This window comes from Rhipicephalus microplus, chromosome 9 (genome assembly GCF_043290135.1).
Source record: "Rhipicephalus microplus isolate Deutch F79 chromosome 9, USDA_Rmic, whole genome shotgun sequence".
NCBI lineage: Eukaryota > Metazoa > Arthropoda > Arachnida > Ixodida > Ixodidae > Rhipicephalus > Rhipicephalus microplus.
Genome location: NC_134708.1, coordinates 46952774 through 46975078, shown reverse-complemented (window position 1 = coordinate 46975078; position 22305 = coordinate 46952774). Strand labels below are relative to the sequence as shown.

Here is a 22305-nt window from a genome sequence, read left to right as displayed (position 1 = left end):
ACTGACTGCACAAGCGCAATGTAGACCTAAGGACATGATCCAATACACGCTGTAGAAAGACAGGAAATTAAGACAGCCTAGAGGACAGCCAAATTATCATTTCAGTTATCAAATAACCGACAAAATTGATAGCTTCGACAATACAGCATCGGACACACGTATACGATGCGGGATTCTTTTCTGTCCTAACAAGATGGCGGCTGAACAGAACGTTGGGATCTCGCCACTAATGTGCCATTTGCCCACAAGTAGACGCTTTCTTACAGGCTTAATGTCCCCTACGTTTAGTTTTCTTTTTTAGGGCGAGTTATAACTTAGCAAGTTATAATTAAATGTTGTGTATGTTTACCTTAACTTTCGGACGTCGACGTGAGGTGGCGTAACGTCGCGCAGAGGTCATCCAGATGTAGTCCATCGGTCCATAGCTTCCTAAAAGTTACTAGAAGGGACTCTGGCACTGTGATCATTCAGCCACCTTGGGAACGATGGGTAGTGCGTAACTTTGCCAATAGCCATCGTGCTTGCGGACTTCGAAAGCACTTGTGGATTTGTTTATTGTTGCTTCGGTTTTGTTTCAATTGATATGTGGGGTTTAACGTCCCAAAACCACCATATGTTGGTTTTGTTTCGAATAAAATAATAGACCATAGTGAACTTCGTGACCCGGTTTGGATCGGCGAGCCCAAGGTGGCGAAGTGCAGATGCTAAACATTTGCTAGTTTTCGTTTCGCAACAAAGCAGCTCCGGGCTACGCGAAGCCAAACGGCGCCGAAAGTACGGAGATTAGACATATTCGTGTGCTTCCCGTCATTCCCGTGCCGGTAGAATCACCGCGGGTAGCATATCTCCCACAGACACTTGCGCCAGAGTTCCCTCCTGTGTATTTACGGGAAACTCTGCCTCCATCGACTCAGACAAACTGCATGCTGTCTTCTTAGACTGTTTACAATCCTGACGGGAATCGGAACACACCCCGCGTATGCCCACACGTCACGTCAGCAATGCTGCCTACTCGTCATTCTCATATTTGCCGAGTCATTCTTAGTCCGTTTCAATTCCGTTCGGCAATTACCGAAATTGCAGCGTCACGCTCAGTCGATCTCGATGCTGCCCATACCAGCCGCCGAGACAGTCATCGTCCTTAGCAGTCAGGGCACTATAGCAGGGGGGGGGGGGGTAGAGCTGCCTCCGTTTTATTACCGGACGTCTTAGCTGCCTCCATGACGTCCGGTAATAAAACGGAGGCAGCTCTACCCCCCCCCCCCCTGCTATAGTGCCCTGACTGTCCACCGCAGCGCCTTCGGCGCGAACAAAGTGGAATAAACATGGTTTCATTCATTCATTCGTCCTTAGCAGTTTTTTAATGTCACCAATTCATTCTCAGCTTTCAGAGCTGCTAAGCCTGAAGTTGCCGCGTCAGTCCCAACATCCTCGTCGAGAAAGCAGCAGGTTACCTCTGCTAAGAATGACTCAGCAACATTTAAATGCTTTCGAAGTTACTTGGCCATTGAGTCATTGTAAGAGACAATATTCCTTATAGCCCTCATATTTGTTGGCTTAGTCATTGTCAAAGTACTGCGGTGTTTATTTCCGTCAGCCTATGTACAGAGACTATGTAGACACACTGTCCCAGGACATATGAGCATTTCACTCGACATGGCATCGCGACGTGTATGTTGACATCGGATTTCGAAGACGACTCATGGCAAGGTCGGCGTCCCACATTCCGCCTGTGCCAGGCACGAGCAATGCAAATTTAGTTTTCCTCTTTTTTTTTTACCTCCTCCTCGCTGCCCTTCTTGCTTCCATCTCGTGGTGCAAAAATAAAAATTCGGAGCTCATTAACCTCCATTCGTCGTCGTCGTCGTCTTTGTGGGTTAATTAATTCCGTAACGCCGAAGGAGCTGCAGGCACCGTTTCAGTTTCGCCGCAAGTCTAAACGTGAGCGCGCTGTGTGAACTGGCGTGTTTACAAGTTAGTCTGCTGCGACCAGTTGCTTGAGCAGACGGCGTAGCAGACGACTTCTAGAACCAACGTGAAACTGCTTCGTGACCTTGAACAGCAGCAACAGCGCGGCTTTGTGCATTCGTTAACTTCGCCACACTTGACCGCAAAACGTAGATGTTAAACTTAGGCTGTCGGCTCGCACTCCCCGCCCCCTCCCGTCTATGATTGGCCAAGAAACCGGGTAATAAATATAAATAATGGAAACCGAGGCACTCTAACAGTCGGCTTGCTTTGTCCTCTACGCCACACATGTTTCCAGAGAAGCAAGCAGAAACGGGGCCTCGCGCCACAGGTCTAGCACGACGACGAAAAGGCAAACCCCGGCAAAAATGCAACACGCAAAATGCAAGTAAAAATGCAAGACGGCCGGCGCACGCCACAGGAGCGGCGCTGGCGGCGAAGCTGAGGGGGGGAAAAGTTTGAAGAGGCGCGGCTAATCGTCGCGTTTCGAACATGCGCGCGCGCCATGTTCACTCCTCCCTCCAGACGAACGCGTGGCGTTTTTCTTATCTTCTCGTTCTTTAGCGCTTGGCTTAGAGAGAAGGGACACGTTGCGCAACATGTCCTCGACGGCTGACACATTCCGACGAGGGGCCCACCCCCGAAACCCCGAAAATGCAAAACGAGACTTCGAAGGTGCTCGCGCACGGATGCGCCTTGGAAGAAGGAAAGGAGGGCCGACTGATTCTGCAACTTCGGACGGGACGATGTTCGAAAGTGTGCGCGAGCTTGAGCAAGTGAATACATGAAACCACTGTCAGCTACTGTCATAATTACTATACCAGAATGAACACGTACAATTATCGTCTACTTTCGTCCATCTTAGCTTCATTGTCTGTCTGTTTAATTAGGTTATGTTTAAAAAAATAAACGAACCCCTCGATCGATCCTTCCTTTCTTCTTATCGGCGGTTTGGACTATACCGAAGAATCGACATTAGAGCGAAAAGACCGCTTATGAATGAGTCGTGCTAATGTTCGCCCCATTTAACGTGCAAAGCTACGCCGAACAAATGGCTCTCAAATACGAACGAACGACTACCACGGAACAATACTTGTTAAACTTCCCATATAACCGACTTCGGGGCCCGATTTACTTTTTTGCATCGCAACAGTGGACGGAGCGGTCGTCTTTGACGAAACGTATAAGAGGATCACATAATGCGAACAGTGATGATCATCGACGGTTTGTGGGAAGAACGAGCCCCACCGCGGTGGTCTAGTGGTTATTATGTACTCGGCTGCTGACCCGCAGGTCGCGGGATCAAATCCCGGCTGCGGCGGCTGCATTTCCGACGGAGGCGGAAATGTTGTAGGCCCGTGTGCTCAGATTTGGGCGCGCGTTAAAGAACCCCAGGTGGTCGAAATTTCCGGAGCCCTCTCCTACGGCGTCGCTCATAATCAAATGGTGGTTTTGGGACGTTAAACCCCACATATCAATCATTGGGAAGGACGAAACGTATACCACAAAATGGGGAACTCGGTCGACCCCAGCAGAGATTAAGTGTGGTGACGAAGAAGTTCGCAGGTATGGAACAGAATCAGCTGGCGCACTATACAGCGCAAGTCTAGAAATTACTGGGAGAGGACTTCGCACCTTGCAGTAGGCATATACAAGGCCGATGAACATGTTGACAACTACAACACACTTGGCAAGTTGGTGCATCATAATGTTATTCTTCTAAATGACTCCTCAGTTTGATCTAGAAGGAAGGAAGCCGCATGGAAGGAAATGACTTTGGAAATTTTTAACACTGGAAGTTAAAGTTTAGCGCTCATCCTTAATTGACTGTCATTATCTTCCTTGCTGTTGTTTCTCCGCTTCATGTTCAAACCGAGTTGCATTATATGAAACGGTGGTGGTGTTGTCAAGATGATTATGATGAGGGCTCGCCAACTCCCACGCTGGTTTAGCAATGAATTGTCAGAAGTGCGCAGTTCGACATTTCCGGTTCGCTCATTCTCGTAACACTTAGTCATGTACTTTTTTTTTTGCTCTCCCAAGGTGCGTGATTAAAGCACTCGCTCCGGATAATCGTGTCGCAACAAATTTTATGACTCAGCAACGGACGGGGAAGTCGTCACGTGCACGTCAACGACCTCAGTCGCCGAGACCAACGACCGACGCACTGCTGCGTATCTTATTCACCAGCAACGCAACTGCCTTGCGATACCAAACGCTAGTTTGACCTCTTTTTTTCTTTTAAGAACCCCCCCCCTCCTCCCAGGGCCTCCACCCAAGCCCATTCGTCACTCTCTGTAGATAGCGAAAAACTTGCAACATTCGCAAGACGTTTGTCTTGCTTACGTCTTACTGTCAACGAGCAGTAACCGAGAAGCGCGCGTTAAGTGTCCTTAATATCGACTCGACGCCACTGGCCTTTCCCAGGCCCCGTGGTTCAAGCCCGACGCATAAACCCATAACTCCTGGCTCCCAACATATACAGGCGTTAAAGTGGATACTTAATATCGACAAGTGCGAAACCCTGCCTTCCGCTCATGGAGCGAGCCGAACGCTACATCGTCAACGAGGGGGCGCTGACAGCTCTGCCATGAATCAGCGATGGGATCTGTCGCGACTGTCTAGCCACAAGTCATCGTTCTTCAAATTCGTCCGAGTTTCGGTATAAAAGAAAACAAATAGGGGGACGGAAAGTCGGGCTCGCTTGGAGCAGACATGTGCGCGAACTTATTCGGCCGTAACTGCGGGCGCGGCATACCGCGGAAAAAAAAAAGCGTCGTAATTGTTTCCGGTGCCGCCGTTGTGGTGAGTTACGGCTTCGACTTCGTCTCGTGCGCTTCTGCCAACGGCAGAGCGGGGCCCAACACTTCCGCGAATGGAAACCGAAAACGCGCCCACATACGTGAGTCGTCTGCTCGCGAAAGTTACGCGTTCACACAACGAACAGACGACGAGATCGACACGGTTCGTCTGGCGACGACGGGGCAGACGACCTGGCTGGCAAGCGTGCAGCTTGCGAGCAGCACGGCGACGACGAATCACGTGACACGCTACAACGTTAGCGTCTCAACGACAACAACAACAACAACAACAACAACAACAACAACAATAACAATAATAATAATAATAATAATAATAATAATAATCCCATCTATTGACATACAATACTATACAATACTATGCTACAGTTTGCCCTCTACCCCTCATTTTCGACTCTTCACCCTCACGTCACAACCTCACGCTGACCCCCCCCCCCTTTTATATCATACTATATTATGCTTTAATATAGAGTACTATAATTTACATAGCTATGCTATACTTCCACTAGGCTTTGTACAGGTGCGCCGAGTTTCGATCTGTCACCGGCCACGGCTGGAATTCAAGCCTAAACATTTCCGGTGTTGAAAGATGTCTTAATTACGCCCCGAAGACGCGGCGAACGGGCCGCGCCCAACGCGTATAGTCGCACATGGAAAAAAAAACAGTCTCCGCAAGCATTAAAGTTGAATGACACATGAGATGACGAAAATGCAGAGACAACGAAGAGCCTAATAGCATGCCCACATTAACTTCGATAAAGGACTCGGTGGTCGGGTTGATGAAATTAAATTAATGTGGTATTGCTCTCGCGACATCGCATAGATAACATTTCCTCCAGTTTACTATATTATTTAGCGATAACTATAGCCATCCTACACCAGCTAGAATTTGGAAAAGTTGCACGAAAACTCGCAGCCATCCAGCCATCTCTTGCATGCGTGCCACGATTAGCCGCCAAGATTACAGAGTGACAATTACTGCTCGAATAAACAGGATAGTCAAGTTCTCGCAGAAAGTCCATCGTATACATCCACTTACGAATTGTGCACGGGAAAGGAGTCCTAATAAGAACATTGCCGCAAGCATTCGTTGAGATAGAATATTAACGTTTAAATCCTAGTATGTCGCACAGTTGAGCTATACGAATTCCGGCTATCGTCGGCCGCGGTTGTAAGACGTAACGACCCCTGCTGGCAAAACAGGAGAGAGAGAGAGAAAGAAAGAAAGAGAAGCGCCTACCGTACAGCCATCCACGTTTCCCGAGTAATCGCACATAAATCATACCCAATTTCGCGAAACACGCCATACGGACCCCGCGTATCTCTAAACGACCCGGTTGATTGGGTCAAATGTTGGGGAGTTGGGAGGGGGCAGAAATCGTTGCGTCATGCCTCCTCGAAAGGAACAAAAAAGAAGACTAAAGAAATGAAACACGCACCCCGTCTAATGACGAGCCCCTTGCCGTGTGACCCAGTTTCATTTCGCAATTTCTCGCGGTGAATGGCGGAAAAGTTCACGAGCTTCTGGTGATAAGCGGCCTAATAAATGAGCTCGGAATTCGGTGGCGCTCATAGAAGGAGTGAGTCAAGCGACCGGGTTCGCCGACCTTGAGGCCCGAAAACACACGGTCCTCCAGCAGTGTTGCACAAGTGGTGGTGGCGCTGCGGACGAAGCACAACAGTATCAAGAAAAAAAAAACAGCGAGATCGTGAAGCAGAAAAGGTACGAGAAGATGAAGAGCAAGACGAAGAAAAAAAAATGGTGCCCGTCCTTCGTAAATTTCTAAGACACCATTGTTAACTGATACAGATGTAATAAAAATTTTCAATAGCCTTAAGTTTCGTGTGTGCCGTTTCTTGTTAGACTATGTGTTTATTGACCAATTCCTCAATGTTAATGTGTGCATTAGAAATGACAGCCCGAATTTGGCAGTCCTACATGCGATATGGCAGTGCAGAAAAATATATATATCGAGGTTTTTACCAGCCAGAGCTGCAATACGATAAAGAGGAATGACGTAACGGGAGGCTCAGATAATTGTTATTTGCTGGCGTTCGATAATTCCAACCAGCCGGCGCTTTAAAAACAGTGGAGCTGTTTGAGCTGCAGGAGTAAGAGCATTGTCGCAGACAAAAATCTCGGCGGGTGTGAAACAAGCCACTCCTATAGTAAAGCACAGCCATGCACGCTATAATATAACGAGTGAGTGAGAAAGGGAAGTGTGGAACTGGTGTCAAGATGGAGGCAAGGAGGAAGGTAGAAAATAAAGCATGACAGTGCAATACAGTAAAAAAGTACAGTACAGTTTAGCAAGGCGTGGTAAAGTAAAGTGATGGTGAAGAGAATTGATGTGAAGGTTAGGAAGACGGAAAGGACGAGAAAGGGAAATATAGAAAGGCGTAAAGAAGAATGAAATAAAGAAAGAAGAAGGATAAGATAAAGAAAGATGAAGAAAAAACCTTATCTGCGTTCTTCAGGTGATGGAATTTCCTTGCCCGCTTGGCTGTTTATTCAAGATTTCACAGGCGTGAAACAGGCTTCACTTTTTTTTGCTTTTTTAGAGGCAAAGTTTTTGATGATCGAGAGCAGTCCATCCCTCCGGCATAGCCAACACAGAATATCCCCATACAGACAGAAAGACAAACGGACGGACGGACGCACGGACGGACGTACAAGCGGGCGGGCGGGTGGCCGGGAGGGTGGATGGACGTTTAGCCCCACTCACCATCATTCACTCCGCGAATATGCTGTAGTATTTTTGGTTAGAGTTTTCACATGAAACTCCGGTCACTGTCGCGGGGAATCAAACCCTAGTCTTAGAACTTAAGCAGAGGCATCACCACCATTGCCGTAAAACGACCGCGGTGGGTGCCGGCGAAAGTAGGAAGACTGGCAGGCGGGACCGTTAGTACTCGGCTGACGTCATCGTACGCGAGTACGGGCGACACACCCGATAATGTTGGCGGACAGGGGGCGCGCACACCCAACCTAGGACTTCCTGCTCAGGCGAGTGACACGCGCGACCTTGAAAGACGAATATGTCGTGGGAGTGTCTCCAAAATTTGAGAAAAAAGAGTTACATAACTCTGACGAGGAATGTATTCGCAAGACACGTCAGTCGGCTGCCTTTCTACGTTTCTATTTGTATTGATGCCCCTGCGGTATAACGGCAAAAAAAAAACTGGTGTCGCGTGCCCAAAACTCCTGCAGAATCTCTGGCATACTCGAAATACTGAATGTGCCACCCCTTCTTTTGTCGAACAAATATTAGCTCCTAAAATACCACACTCTAATACTAGAAAAGAGTTCTCGATCAGATATGGCTTGCGCGCCAGTGATTTCGCATGTGTTTTTGGAGAAACTAAACTAATACCGGACATTCTGCTGGACGATTCACCACCTGCATAATAACGGACAGCAATGCAAGCGCATCAAAATGTGCTTGGTGCATTTATCCGACGCCGTTCTGCAACCAGTGAAGCACACGACGTGCGGCATAGCTCTCAAACAAATGCAAAACTATTCATACTAAACATGTAAGCTGGAGATGACTAGTCTTCTTATTCCTTCCTTCTATGGAACCACCGAATTTCTCTTAACGGGCTGTACTATGCATGTGTGCAATGACCCAGTCGCATCTCCTCAACGCGCGCAATTTCGTTGCGCGCGTTGATACAAGTGAATAGCCATCATTTTGTCATAGTCCTCGCTCACACTGTCCGATTTATTTTTTTTTAATTGCGAAGCAGCTCATTAGCTTATTATCAGCCAACCTATTACAGTGAGATGATTCGGACCAACTACTGAAGAGAAAAACTAGTACACCTTATTCCATCCTTTTTAGATTAGAACAGCACGGCCGTCGGCATACTCAATGAAAGTCGATCCTCAGGAATTTTTTTAAGATACATAACGCTCAAACACGATACGTCTTTTTTTTTTCTCTATCTCTTTTCCGTGTAGAATTCGCGCATCTGATGTACTTTTCTGTAATGCGTGTGTAAATTCTTTCAAGCCATGTATCATCCTCTTCACTTATTCGCACATTTTCACTTGTTTCTCTGCTGTTTTTAACTGTGTTTTTTTTTTTATTTTTAATGTATATTTTGTGTGCAGAGTGTATTTACGAGTATTTAAACATTTTTTCTTCCCGTTCTTTTCTTTTTTGCTGTATACCTACATGTTGTATTTCCCCTGTATTGTATTTATGTATTTATGCTTTACCTTAATGTACTTATTGTATTTCACCGTGTTTTCTATTTATCTAGTCATGCTCAGTAACACATTTATGCTCTACATAAATGTATGCGCATTTACTGGGTGTTGTCCATTATTGTGGCTAGGGCGGGGGCCGGTGCTTTGTCAGGCATACAGTTGCCTTTTTACCACCCCTTCCTAATCAATCACTAGATAAACGAACGATGAATGTTTTTCGTATATGAATAAACTTCAAACTTCAAGCTTCTGGCGAAGCTCGATGCGGTGTGCGTGGCCGTGCACCCTGGCTGCGCATGCGCACCAGCTGGACCCAAGCACTGCCGGAACGCGCTAACGCGCTAGCGCTTTCCGGACTGTGTAACAGCAATCACGTGATGGCGTCGGGGAACCAGGTTCTGCAGACGCGCGATGAACCAACGCGTTGTATCCTAGTCGAAACGCGCTGGCAAGCGCTAGCGCGTTCGAGCCTGCCTAAGTGACAGTCTCTGGCCTCTCCCCGTTACACTCTTTCAGCCCTCACGTGATGGCGTCAGGAAAGTGAGATTCTGTAGACGCGCGATGAACCCACGTGCTCCCGCGTGGCGTGGCAATGAACCCGCGTGGCATGCTCCAACAAGAGTTCGGGACGAGTAACCGCAACAAAAACTAGAGTGAATTCGTGCTGTGCTCCACTTGCAAGGACGCATTAACATCGGGCAAGGTGCTCGTGATGAGCGGCACTTTAAGTCGACCCATGCGCCTCTTCGCATGCTGCTCATAGTTCCCTCTAGTGGGAGAGGGTGTAACTTTAGGGGCGAAGCTCTTTTTAGTCTAACCTTGTCATACTCACGCGTAACCGAAACCGAGAGAAGAGACAAGAATGAAAAGAAGGCAGTATCTGCCGAACAGTATAATAGGCGGCACTGTCTCATAGAAGTACATACAAAGTGCAGTTGAGTGAGGCTATTATAGATGGCGCTGTACCACTACTCACCGATTGGCTGCTGCGAGGGCTGTGCCTGGGTACGCGGAGAACGAGTGCCTCTCTCAGTATCCTGGATAGTCGTCGTACGTGGAGGATCGTTGGTGGGGCATGGGGCAAGCGGAGCGGCGGGCGCGTTGAAGACGCTTGCGCTAGGCTTCCTTGGCTCGCGTCTCGTCGGTGTTACCCGCGCGCCGTCTGCATTCTCAACGCGATCGGAGCATGGACGCATGCACGTACGGACGGACGCTTCGCCTCACTCATGATCATTCACTCCATGGATATTCTGCGATTTTTTTTTCATCAGCTGCATTTTAAGACATATCACAATCGACCAGCCGTTATTGGGATCCGGGAAGTCTGGCTCTCTTGGCAGCGTGTCGGATCTCGGCAGAAAGCACAGCAGTACAAGTTTTGCTTCCCACAATTCCGGCCTGCTACTGTGACTAACTACATAAAACAGCCACTGTAACCTTACTTTGTATTATTGGGAGGCAAAAAGGAAACAAGCAAACGAAACCAGGCGGAACTACAAGACATCCTTTGTCGGCGTGCGTCTTACTTACACAAGCCAACACAGCCACAAGTACTACAATGTCACTGTGAAAACAGCTATGCCTAATGTGACCCACAACTTCACCACATTTACAGTAGAAATAGAGGTTGTTTATATCGAAGTGAAATTAACTTCGGCAGTTTCAAAATACATGAAGGTCAAGTCGCACGGACGGCAATTTAAGCCTTGACAACGTAAGTAGTTAAGATTAAGGTCATCTGTGCGACGTAACACAAGGAAGAGATTAAGTTGTAACCCTGGCCGGCCACATCGTTAGCAACGACTTCATTACCAATCGATGCTGGCAGATTGCCATAGTCTATGGGTCAACTTGTACACCATTTCTATGCGGTAATACTCTAACCTGCGTGGCTACAAACTCCGCGAGGACGGGAGAGCCTTAGTAAATTCAAATAAGAAAAGCTATGGCTTTAACGACAGGCCGCAGCGGTTGCCGCAAAGTATGTTCGACGGTCTTCGAAGCGAGCTCTTGCTTCCACAGCCTTCCGCGCACCACTCCCACTTTATGTACGATGTCATGCTCTCGTTATTTATCGGCATACCTGCCGAGTACAGAAGAAGTGTAACTCCCCAGTCGGTGAAGAGAACACCTATCGGTGGGCGGCGACGGAGAATTTAGTGGCGTCAATTCGGTGGGCGTGTTTTCTTTGGTTTGGCCGTCGCGTTGTACACACACAGACTCTGGGGGGTCATACAACAGCCTATACACACGGGCTTCGGAGATCGGCGGCAGTAATTACACCGTCCGGTGAACGCGGACGCAATTTAACCGAGAAACCATACCCTGTCGGGCGCACGGAAAGAGCGCGGTTCCGGAGGCATGTCGACAGGCTGTCCATTAAGGAGAAAGTGGTAGATTACTAAGAACCGTGTACGTTCGTGACGAAAGAAAAAAAGGTGCGAGGAATTTTGGGGTAAAGAAGAAGAGCAGGACTACAGATATACTTGTTGTTGCATTTCTTAGGATTCCACCCGTACGTTAATAAGAGGCCAGTTTAATCACAGGCAGAAAGTGTATCAATAGGGAACAGCGTTCAGGTGGAGGGCCCTGATTAGTACAGCCTACTTGCAGCTATTAACGTTCCTATTGATGTGGGCGCAGTGGAGTTGTTGTATTCTTATTCTTGTAACAAAATCTGGCCACCTTGAATGTAAGAATGAAACCTGCAAGGTAGTGGACACGGTCACAACACCAGTGAACCATCGCGAAGCATGCTCAGCCACAAACGATATTTTTGTTTCCCGTCCACTCTGTCTCGCGCCGCCGTTATTCGTGCTTTATTGAAACATTCATTTGCACTCCGACGACGACAGCCCGCTGTATCCTGATCACCACGTGCGTAGTTAAAACAGATGCCACGTCCCGAAGAAAAGTTGCTGAAGACACGATGCTATGTTACAAAACGACCCTGTTGTCTTATATGCTGTATGCGTACATGCGACTGAATAGCTCGCATTACACGTCTATGAGACGCATTCTTATTCCATGAGATTAGTGGAGGTAGAACAGAACCCCTTGAAATGAGCGGAGGTACGAGAGAGAAAAACCGAGTCATTGACACGAAACCGCAGTAGAACGACTTCGCAACCATTAAGCTTCTAGAGGTTGGAACCATCTATCCTGCGGCTGAGGGTTTGATAGGAAATACGCCAGTGCAGGACGCTGCCAAAACAAACGTCTGAGAATGAATGGGTGAGAGAGAGAGAGAGACGAAAGGGATTAGGTCTGACAAGGGAAGCACTAAAAAATGGCCAAGCCTGTGCGATGGTGCCCTTCGCGTGTTCCTGGGACAAACAACCAAGCACATGGAGCTTTATGCACCAACGTAAAAACAAAGAAAAAACAGATAAAAAGCGATAATCAACCTTGAATAACCTACTAAAAGAAAAAGAGAAAGGACTCGATAATAGACAAAACCACTCAAGCGCTTAACAAAAAGGCCGTCTGTAACCCCTCCCACCCGCTTTTTTTTTTTAAAGAGGTCCCTCTCTTCGGCTCGCGATTCTCGCTGGCCTCGTTACGTAATAGCCCCACTTTCTCCAGCCGAAATTGCTTCCTCCTCCCCCTTTGTTCATTTTGTCAGTCTCTCCGTCCGTCTTGGGCAGGGTTCGTTTAAAACTTTCACGGTCAGTGAATGCTGGCACGACTGGCGCCGCCAGCGCGCTGTAATTGTTGCGCAATCTCCACGGAGCACGCCTATACAACCATATCCATTTCGACATTTCTATTTTTCTTGGTGTGTTTCGTTAAATAATTGAAGCACACGGCAAAAGACTCACTGTCCTAAAGTATACTAGTGGCAGTAGTCAGCGATGGAGGGATTTAGAAATACACGTTCATTGACGAAGCAGCTACTAATCCATACCAGCCCGAAAAGGGGCGGTTTTCTCTTTAAGGAAGAGCGCGGGAGAAAGCAAGGCCGAGAGAGGTAGTAAGGACTCTTGAGATGACAGCGCGAAGTATTTATATCGCAGTCCGTCGCGTAATTCGTGAACGTCTCGCCCCGACCCCGCTAACTTCGACGGCGACAGGAGTTTGCTCACAGTGCCACGAGGAGTCGCTCGAGTCGCAAAAAAACATGGGCGCGCCCTTAAATCACCGCCGCCGAGCCAATCGACGACAGCCGAACTACATTCAGAGGCGCCATCTGAATGACCTTGGAGGAACGATCCTGAAGAGGGGCCAGTGTTCTGCCGACGAAGCGCATCGCTGTGAGTGCGGTGGGCGTGTATCTTGTCTTCTACTGAAGGAATAACGTGCTCAAGCCTGCAATTTCAGATACAGGAGTGTGGGTGAACCTCTGCGACTGTGGGTTCTTGTTGGGATATGAAGAAGCAGCGGTTGAAAGTGCCGTATGAATAGAGGTTGAAGTATTTGTCAGTAAGAGAGACGACACTGCTCCGACCGGCCGTGCGTTAGACCACTTCTTTTTTTTTTCTGTCATCCACAAAAAGAAAACTCTGCGCTTGCTCCCGCTTTACCTTGCAAAAAAGTTCGGGATAGTAACGCTACACCCACACACCACCAAGCATTCGCGCCCTCCGTGGAACTTTCAGCCCAGGTACGCTTTTCCAAGACAACTATCGATCCTCGAACCCTTACGCCACTGCAAGGTAGCAATCCAGGTGTGCGCATGGTTAACTACCCTTGTTTTAATAATAATAATAATAATAATAATAATAATAATAATAATAATAATAATAATAATAATAATAATAACTAAGGTTTCACGCCCCAAAACCAAGATATGATTATGTAAGAGACTCCGTATAGTGAACGGCTCCGGAAATTCTAACCATCTGGTGTTCTTGCACTGACCTTGCGTCTTTCCCTTGCGTTCATTTCTCTATCTTTCTCATGATAAGTTCCCAATTGGCACAACAGTTGTATTGAGTCTATACTTTGCTTTTTCGTTTCGAGTACAGTATGCGCACTTGTCAAGCCTGCTATTGCATAACTGCCCGAAACCTGCAGAACTACGCTATTTTCGACCCTCCCTGTCTTCAGGAGGACGTCCACTCAAGATCAACAGTGCTTGATAGGTGCACCCGGAGTCTTCTTTAAACGAGAGAGTAAAACAATTTTAAAAAGAATTGAAGCAGGCTTAATGAACGGGCGGGAAAAGGAGCGACAGCCGCTCTCCTGCCACACATCACGGCCCATTTGCAGCGGATGCTGCGAGGGGCATCAAGCGGCAGTGCATCCGGCACAGCTGGATACAATGTATTCCACAGTGCTAAAGGAAAGGGACGCCCCATCCTGCCAACGAAAAGCAAGCACTCGACTATCCAGACTGTCTCCGCGACTCCGAGAGACACTCAATCTCACTTCTGGGCTCAAAGCATGCATCTTGAACTCAGGATTCCTCTGCAAAGCTGTATATTCTCGGAATCAAGACGTTTACTCATCACCTCTTCCTTTCTTCGCAGAATTGCGTAAGGACTCAGAGCGAGAAAGACAGCGAAAAAGAGTCCGTTCCTTGTGTTTCCTTTTATTATTTCAAAGTAATCAAGCGTGGGTGAGCCCTTGCCCTCCACCCCTTTGCTGAACAGACCACTTGAAAACCCTCAGACAGACTTCCTGAGCGGAAACGCCACAGGCTCGACAGAGCGTACTGCCTAAACGACGCGTTCTTCGCTCTGCGCTCAAGCTGCCGTATAGTGCTAATCCCCGCGAACGCTTATCTTCAACAGCCTAGTGCGGCACTGAACCCTTACACGGTGTGATGTCGGCGGCTCGAAATTAGAGGTGCACACCTAAAGCTTGGCCACCACACCTAAAATCAAGTCCAGAGCCATCCACAGCACTGCTTTTTTCGTCGTCCACTGAGCTCAGAGATGTGTATCACCGTTATCTGTTTTAAATATAACAAACATACTCGAAAATCTCTCCTGCAACAATAGAATTGATGTTTATTTCATTAAAATACATATCTAATTACACCATGAGCAATAAAAGATGGAATTACCGCAACGTTGCGGTCAGCTAGGAGCATAGCCAGAAATTTCTTCAGGGGGGGGGGGCGGGGGGTGGTGAACACCTTCTTGACTTCAGAGCAGCGGGAGGCTTAAAATTGTGAGTTTCGCTATGCGTGCCATGACGAAAAAAAAATCGCTTTCCGGGGGAGCTCTATGTGCCCACTTTGCAACGTACCGGACACCCTGGCGCACTTGCTTCTTGCATGCCAGTGTATTACCAGACGTAATCTGCAACAACAGACGACTGATAATGAAGGGGGACGGACGAACGAAGACCTAACCGAAACGTGGGAGGCGAAGCTCGCCCCCGAGGACCTGGAAAAGCAACAGCAACTCGTCGCCAGGGCCAAGGGTGCAGTAGAAGCTAGAGGGTTCTCGGACTAAGGAGCCCTCCCACCTCAGGGTGACACAGGGCATTGCTCGGGGCACTGTTTCAAAATAAACGTTTACTTCTCTCTCTCTCGTTCCGGGGGAGGGGGGGGGGCACGGACCGGTGTACAACCCCCTTTCCAGGCCACTTTGGTCAGCAGTTGACCACCACGACGAGTTATGAAAGATCTCGTTTTAGTTGTACTCAACTCGTTTGTATATCAAACACCCGCGAATGTTCGTAATTCAAGGAGCCCGCACAATACTGCAAGGATATAGCGAAGCGCAGGAGACATTCTGGGCGGCAGTTCGTCTCTCGGCGGCGGCATCTTGTCTCGGCGTCCAGTAGCCGCCCATACGACACGCCGGTAGTACGGGCGCGACGAGGTCTCGATCACTGCTGTCGTCGAGGCGCAACTGGCATGGACCCCCACGCTCCATTAATCTTCGGACAGATTCGCGTTCTCAAACCGCGCGGCCACGCTCGCACTCAATGACCGCACGGGAATCGGAACGGCAGCGGGGTCGTACGTGTGGCGCGCCGCAAGACGGAGAAGTTACATAGATGGAGCGGAGGAGAGATACGCAGTGACCGTCCGTCGGCTCGATCGAATGACCGCGAATAAGTGCTAACGCCTGCGCAAATGGTCTCCCGGCCCTCCACCACGAGGCGCTATAGAATGCAGATGTATAGGGGAAGGAAAGTAATGATGCGAGACGGCAATTCGGTCAAGGTCTTCCCGGAAGGCCCCCATCTTAACCCTTTTGTGCCACCAGGCTGCGGCTGTTCGAGGCGGCGCGTATATGAAGACGAAATCAACTTGACAGCCGCGAAATGAAGCCCGTGCGTATATACGTAAGTGCGCGCGTGAAAATGAAAGCAAAACAACCATCGATTCTTTACAGATAAGAATGCGCCCTAACGCGAAGTTCCTGGCGTTCTATCTTATAGCATTATCCTCGTTCTCGCTTTCTTTTGCGCCGTAGATGTTTCTTGGCGTTGTGCTTGAGCGCGCCCAACGTATAGCAATCCGCAAAGGCGAAACCAATCGAATCTATTGAGTAGCTGCCATTCTGCTGTTAAACATTTAAAATCCAAACTTATAAAGTTGCTTAGTGAATGTTGAATGAAAAAAAAATTTACACATCCAACGCACCCTTTCATAATCTATGCATAGCGAAACTCTGTTGCATCCTGGTACTTCACCAAAATTCTGACTCGCTCAAAGCTAAGTGCCTTTCTAAAGCCCGTTCACCCACCTTATGAAACCGGATATTACGTCATATATGTTGACGATTGTTTCTGAACAAACTTGATTATGAGCTATTGCTTCGCTGTATGCTATATATTGATTAATATGTGGGGTTTAACGTCCCAAAACCACCATATGATTATGAGAGACGCCGTAGCGGAAGGCTCCGGAAATTTCGACCACCTGGGGTTATTTAACGTGAACCCAAATCTGAGCACACGGGCCTACAACATTCCCGCCTCCATCAAAAATGCAGCCGCCGCAGCCGGGATTCGATCCCGCGACCTGCGGGTCAGCAGCCGAGTACCTTAGCCACTAGACCACCGCGGCGGGGCTGTATGCTTTGCTATATATTAGGGAAAGAGAAGTAATAAGCAGAAGTTATATAAAAGGCATCCTGCGTGAACGTTACAGAACTAGAGTACCTGTCTATCATCACTTGATTTTACCACAGCGTAATTTCCGTGGCGGAAATGACGTCAGTGAAATCGTGTCAACACTAAACGGATTCGGGAGTGAAACTATTGCTTAATCTTGTATTACTCCTTTTCCTTTTCACCCTTGTCCCTGGAAGACATTCTGATTACCCAGGGTACATTCTAAAAAGAAAATAGAGCAGGCAGCAATGCCTTCATGAGGTTCTCGTACCAGCCATTCATGACGTCATGTATTTAACTCGCTCTGGGTCCGCTATAGGGCGAGCACAGTTCTTTAAACCGTGAAAAATGAATCGTACTCTGTTCGAAGGAAGCCAAACACTCTACAGCAAGTTTCAGGAAATTTAGCTGAGACAATCTGACCGATGTGCGGAAAGAAGCCAATGAAATTTGCAACGTCACGTCAGAGTTTGTGTGCTGACACATCAGCGCGATATTCAAAAATGATTCTCCGACTATTTCGTGCTTATAAGTTCGCACCAAATGAACAACGGCGTTATAGAACGAGAAAAAATATCAACAAATTCAGTAGTTCACTTAAATGGCTTAAACGGCTTGGAGGACACTGGCTGACCTTTGTACGCCACAACAGAAACGCTGTGTCGCCAGCAAGGCACGGGGGCGATGTACGGAACAGCGTCGAACCTCCGGCAACAAGGCAATATACAGTGGGACAACGAGGGGACCCCTGGTGGCGACGCTTTTAAAGGACTGTTTGCTGCACACAGCCATGCTTGCTTGTTCGAAGCACTTGACCTTCGTTGACTGGATGCAAGGCGAGGAAACGCCCCCGAGTGACGACACCACGCGTCTACAGCAACCAATAAGTGTTGGAGTGGGACCGTGCAGGGCAGCCTAACAACACACCGTATCTAATCTTTGTATATCCGAACGTATAGCAACAACTGAAGCGGTTTTCCGGGTCATATACCTCTGCGAGATATGGTGTATTAATCATACAGTTGCACGAGTGTATCAAAGTTTCGCAGCATTCCCGTATTGTCGTGTTTAAGATGTCAGCAGAGGACAGTCTAGGGGCACCCACCATGCGTAGCTATACAAACTACTCAACGCACTTTCTCACGAACTGAGAGCGCAATGGTGGTTAATGCTTATGTCAGCCAATCAGCGATAAGTGTAGATCACGTACTTCTGGGGGAAAAAAAGGACAAGTCAGTTATTAAGCTGAAAATCCTTCGGCGAAGCCTATAGCGGTCCTTGCGTAAACGATGACAAAAGGAAGACCGCGGAAAAAAGTCTTTCCTCGCGGTTGATTACTATACTTGCGCTTTCGTGGCACACCACGCATTTCATACAATGTAATAAGTGACGGCATCCCACTGGGAAACAAATTTTTCAAGGTCGTTTCCAAGTATGCACATAACAAATAGGTCGTCTTCCACGGTTATAACGCCAATAAAGCGGGGAGTAAACGTTCACGAACGGATTAGGAGCGGAACAGCCGCCAGGTGTCAGCACTTCCAGCGGCGTACGAAAGCTGGCAACAAAGTTCATATAAGCGAAGGAACGAAACAATAAAAAATAGGCATGCGCTGACCATTCCGTGGCAGAGGGAGACGACCGCCTTGGAGCCGGGCTCGCCGACCACGTCACCCGAGTAGAAGCAGTTCCTGACGTCGTCCGCGCCGTCGGCCTCGTTCTCGGCGTCCTCGTTGCTCATGGGCACCAGGTCCCGTGCGTCCTGACCTCCGGGGGCGTCGCGGTACCGCAGCGCCAGAAGTCTCGGCGACACGTGGCTCGAGTCCCTCCAGAGGCGCAACGTGAGCCCGTGTTCGACACGCCACAGCACAGAACCGTCGTGGTGCCTGCGCCCTCCGGCGCGAGACGGCCTCCGCGAAGACCCGGCAGAGGGCCACGAGGAACGATGCCACCGGTAAGGCGAAGAAGACGCGTTGGACGGCGTCGTCGTCCGGAGAGGACGTAATGATGATGATCGTGAAGAGAGATGTTGAGAAGAAGGTGCAGCGGAGGAGGAGAATGCGGAGTAAGCGTGCTGCCAGTGGCTGGCCGCTGTGGAACTGTCATGCCGCCTTGTCCTGGACGCGGGGGACGGTCGCGGGTAGTCCAGAGGCTCGGGAAACACTGGCCGCGTTCGCGGCAAGGAGGAGCCTGCGAATACCGAGAAAAAAAGAAACAAAACGAGTTTTGTCACTCCTGTGTTGTCAAAGCTTATATCGACGTTATGTTGCGTTTTTCAAGTTCGTTTATCGTATTCACTAAAAGAGAAAGAGAGATAAATATTTTGATCAAGACCTGGAGATGTTCGTCTGGCTTTTCGCCTGACTAGTACAGGTGCTGGTGATGACTACGATATATGTCGTGATAAACACATGACCCATACGGCCACACGCGTAAACTAAAATGGTATTTCAGCTAATCTATACGGTTGAACCTTATGACCGGTTTCTGCAACGGCCGTCTAGAGAAAGCTAAACACAGCGAATGCAGTGTGGCTGACCGCCATTATATTGTCTAGTATACTTATATCGACATAGTGTCCAGTATAACCCATTGCCGTAAGTACCCATGGTGACAGTCATCCAGCGTTCCGTTAAGACATTTCCCTTTGTCTGAACGTGCTGGAGCTTAGCTACTGCTACCAAACTCGTTTCCCCAGATAGTGGAAAACTGCTAACGCCTGGTATAATGTCTGTAACTTTACATCAACCCCATGGGCCAACATTTACATTGCACCCCCTCAGGGGAATCGTCAAGTTGCAACATATCGCCTTCGCGGGTAAATTAAACGAAATACACTTTCCCTGCGCCTGAAACGCCATTCACATATATACGATTCCCCGGAAAATGCGTTGCACAACTTCAAGCACTAACGTTAACGTCGCACATATTCACTAATATCAGTGCCTGCACGAGCACGAGTACTGGGAACGTCAACAGTCGGGCACATAAGTACGCCGCGCAGTTAGCGTGAAGCAGAGAAAACGGACGACAGTTCTTTGCAGGAGCACGGAGGTCGATGCTCGCTCGCGCCTCGTTTCAGTCGGTCGTCGCGCTGCTGAGATCAGTTCAGCTTTCTTCTTCAGCAATGGCTCCGGCTTCACAGGGCAGTAACTTCTCTAGAGGGCCCCTTAATAAGGTGACTATACCTTCTTTAAAGGGTGCCCTCCATAAGAGGCCTTTCATTAGCATTTCAAAGTGGTCGTCACACCGAGTCAATTTGAGTCGGCAGACCCTTTAAACAGCGAAACGGAGGGGGCAATTAGGAATACAAAAGAACCAATGCACGGACTCTCTTGGCGACCACAAGTACAGCGCGCTTGGACGCTTTGGTGGCTATACAGAAATACGAGACGCTCACTACCAAAGAGATTCAGGGCCGGCCGAAGAAGGCGTGTGTCCCAACGCGCGAAAATGACTACAACCGCTCGCTTCCAAGCGAATCACCATTTCAATGACACGGAGATAGAAGCCGTGAAAGGACCCATCAAAAATAGATAGGACAAGGAAGACCACGTAGCGGTGTTTAAGGGGCAGTTCGAATGGCGACGCTACGCGCCGGAGGTCGCGAACTCACACCGCGAAGGTGAAGAGCCGCGCAAAACAAGCTGCAAGAATCTGTACACGTGTTACCCGCGTAACTGCTGCGAATGCAATCGCACCTTCCAGCATGCTGATGAACGCCAGCAGGCCGGGCGCCATGTCTGCGCGCGCGTAATGACCGCCCGTCGGCGAGTTACTTTAACGCCGTTCCGACTCATCTCTCCCATCGTGTTACACCGTGCGGGAAGGCCTCGGCTCGTAATACGGGACTCATTCGAATTTCATAAGCGAAGCCTTCAAGGTGTACAACTCTCGATGTAGAGATGTGCACACACGCGCAGCTTCTGACTGCCCCGCTCCCCCACCATTCCTTCTTCGCACAGCGCGCGTTCATTAGCAGCAGACGACGCACGAAACAGACGAAACCGGTAGCAGACAAATCTGCGTCCGTGAGAAAGATGTATACACCTGTGGGCACCATTTGTCGCTCTGCGCAGTTGTGAAAAGCGACTGCTACCGCGCAGCGCCACGAGTTTTATCCATTCTCCCACAAAGTGTATATATAGGACCAGCACAAAACGACAGCCTTTATCTCACGAAGAGCAAAAATACAGGCAAGACAGAAGTTCAGGGGATGACGTCGGCTTGGAGTGTTGTGAAACATTTTCGAACTCGGGGTTGCTGCTGTAGTACTGTAGTAAACTTTTCAACAAATGGACTCGTCCTGCTTGTGAGGCAGAGTTGGCTTGGATTAACGTATTAACTAAGACAAGTCCACTTCAGAAGCGGGACACACTGTTGCTTTTACGAAGACACGTGGGCAAGCAATGCCATGCAGCGATCCAAGTCAAGTCCACTTGAAAAGCAAGACGATTGCACCTGTCGAAACGTTGGTGCCAGCTTCTAGCCCTGTTAAACTATTTCTCCCAAAAAAATAACAATAAAATTCGGAACGAATCCGTTTCTCGTCACTGTCATGTGGCAGCATATCGCATATTGATCAACATATACTGCTTCCTAGAACAGCTTACTCCGATGCGTCACTGGCTGCAAAAGCAACCCCTGGAAGCCGGTCCTAAAAATACGTGTAAAATGCAATTGTAGTACCCTTTTTTGGTGTGAGATCTATAATTGACTTTAAAGAAAATTCACGTACTCTCCACTATTGGGAAAGGGGTGTAAGCAACGTCTGCATGTCTGACATACTTCGTCTCGCATTGCGCAATGCTCCCTCTTTACTGTTCCCTTCCTCCATGCCAGGAATCCTCACCATGCCATGGCGCAAGCGCCCTTCTCCTAGCGGCAAAGTCGCGAAACATATCTTGCTTCTGGCAATACCCATATACGCATTTTCACAAGATGTAAGATACGCAGCAATGGTAGGCTGCGCACGGGAGTACAACTGATGACGTCATAGCTTCGGCAGTGCACTTTTTGGAGGTGTCATCGCCAACTCACGCAGCCCGGCAATCCCCATGGCGGCGACCGGAAAACCATTTTTGGTCCTTTACCAAAAGCCTAGGCCACGGTGTAATATACCTCTTACACCATGGCCTAGACCAAAACGGCAAAGAGCAGATGAGAAAAATGTAAAATGCGAATGTGATCTTCGTCTACGTACTTCGCAGCTCTAACTGCAGTCGCTATACATGCAATAACGACGTCACTAGTTCACATCTATAGGTGACAACGAAACGTGGC

The 22305-nt window shown here is 48.6% G+C and overlaps 1 protein-coding gene across 5 annotated transcripts in view; it reads right to left on the bottom strand.

Annotated features, from left to right (window-relative positions):
• The window catches only part of AdamTS-A (ADAM metallopeptidase with thrombospondin type 1 motif A), a 439465-nt gene that overhangs the window by 263863 nt on the left and 153297 nt on the right, over positions 1-22305 (bottom strand). For all 5 annotated transcript variants that reach the window (XM_075873573.1, XM_075873569.1, XM_075873570.1 and 2 more), the window contains one exon: positions 18641-19212. In XM_075873573.1, coding sequence (XP_075729688.1) covers positions 18641-18763 — 123 coding nt within the window. In that variant the 5' untranslated portion in view covers positions 18764-19212. The remainder of the gene's footprint in view (positions 1-18640; positions 19213-22305) is intronic.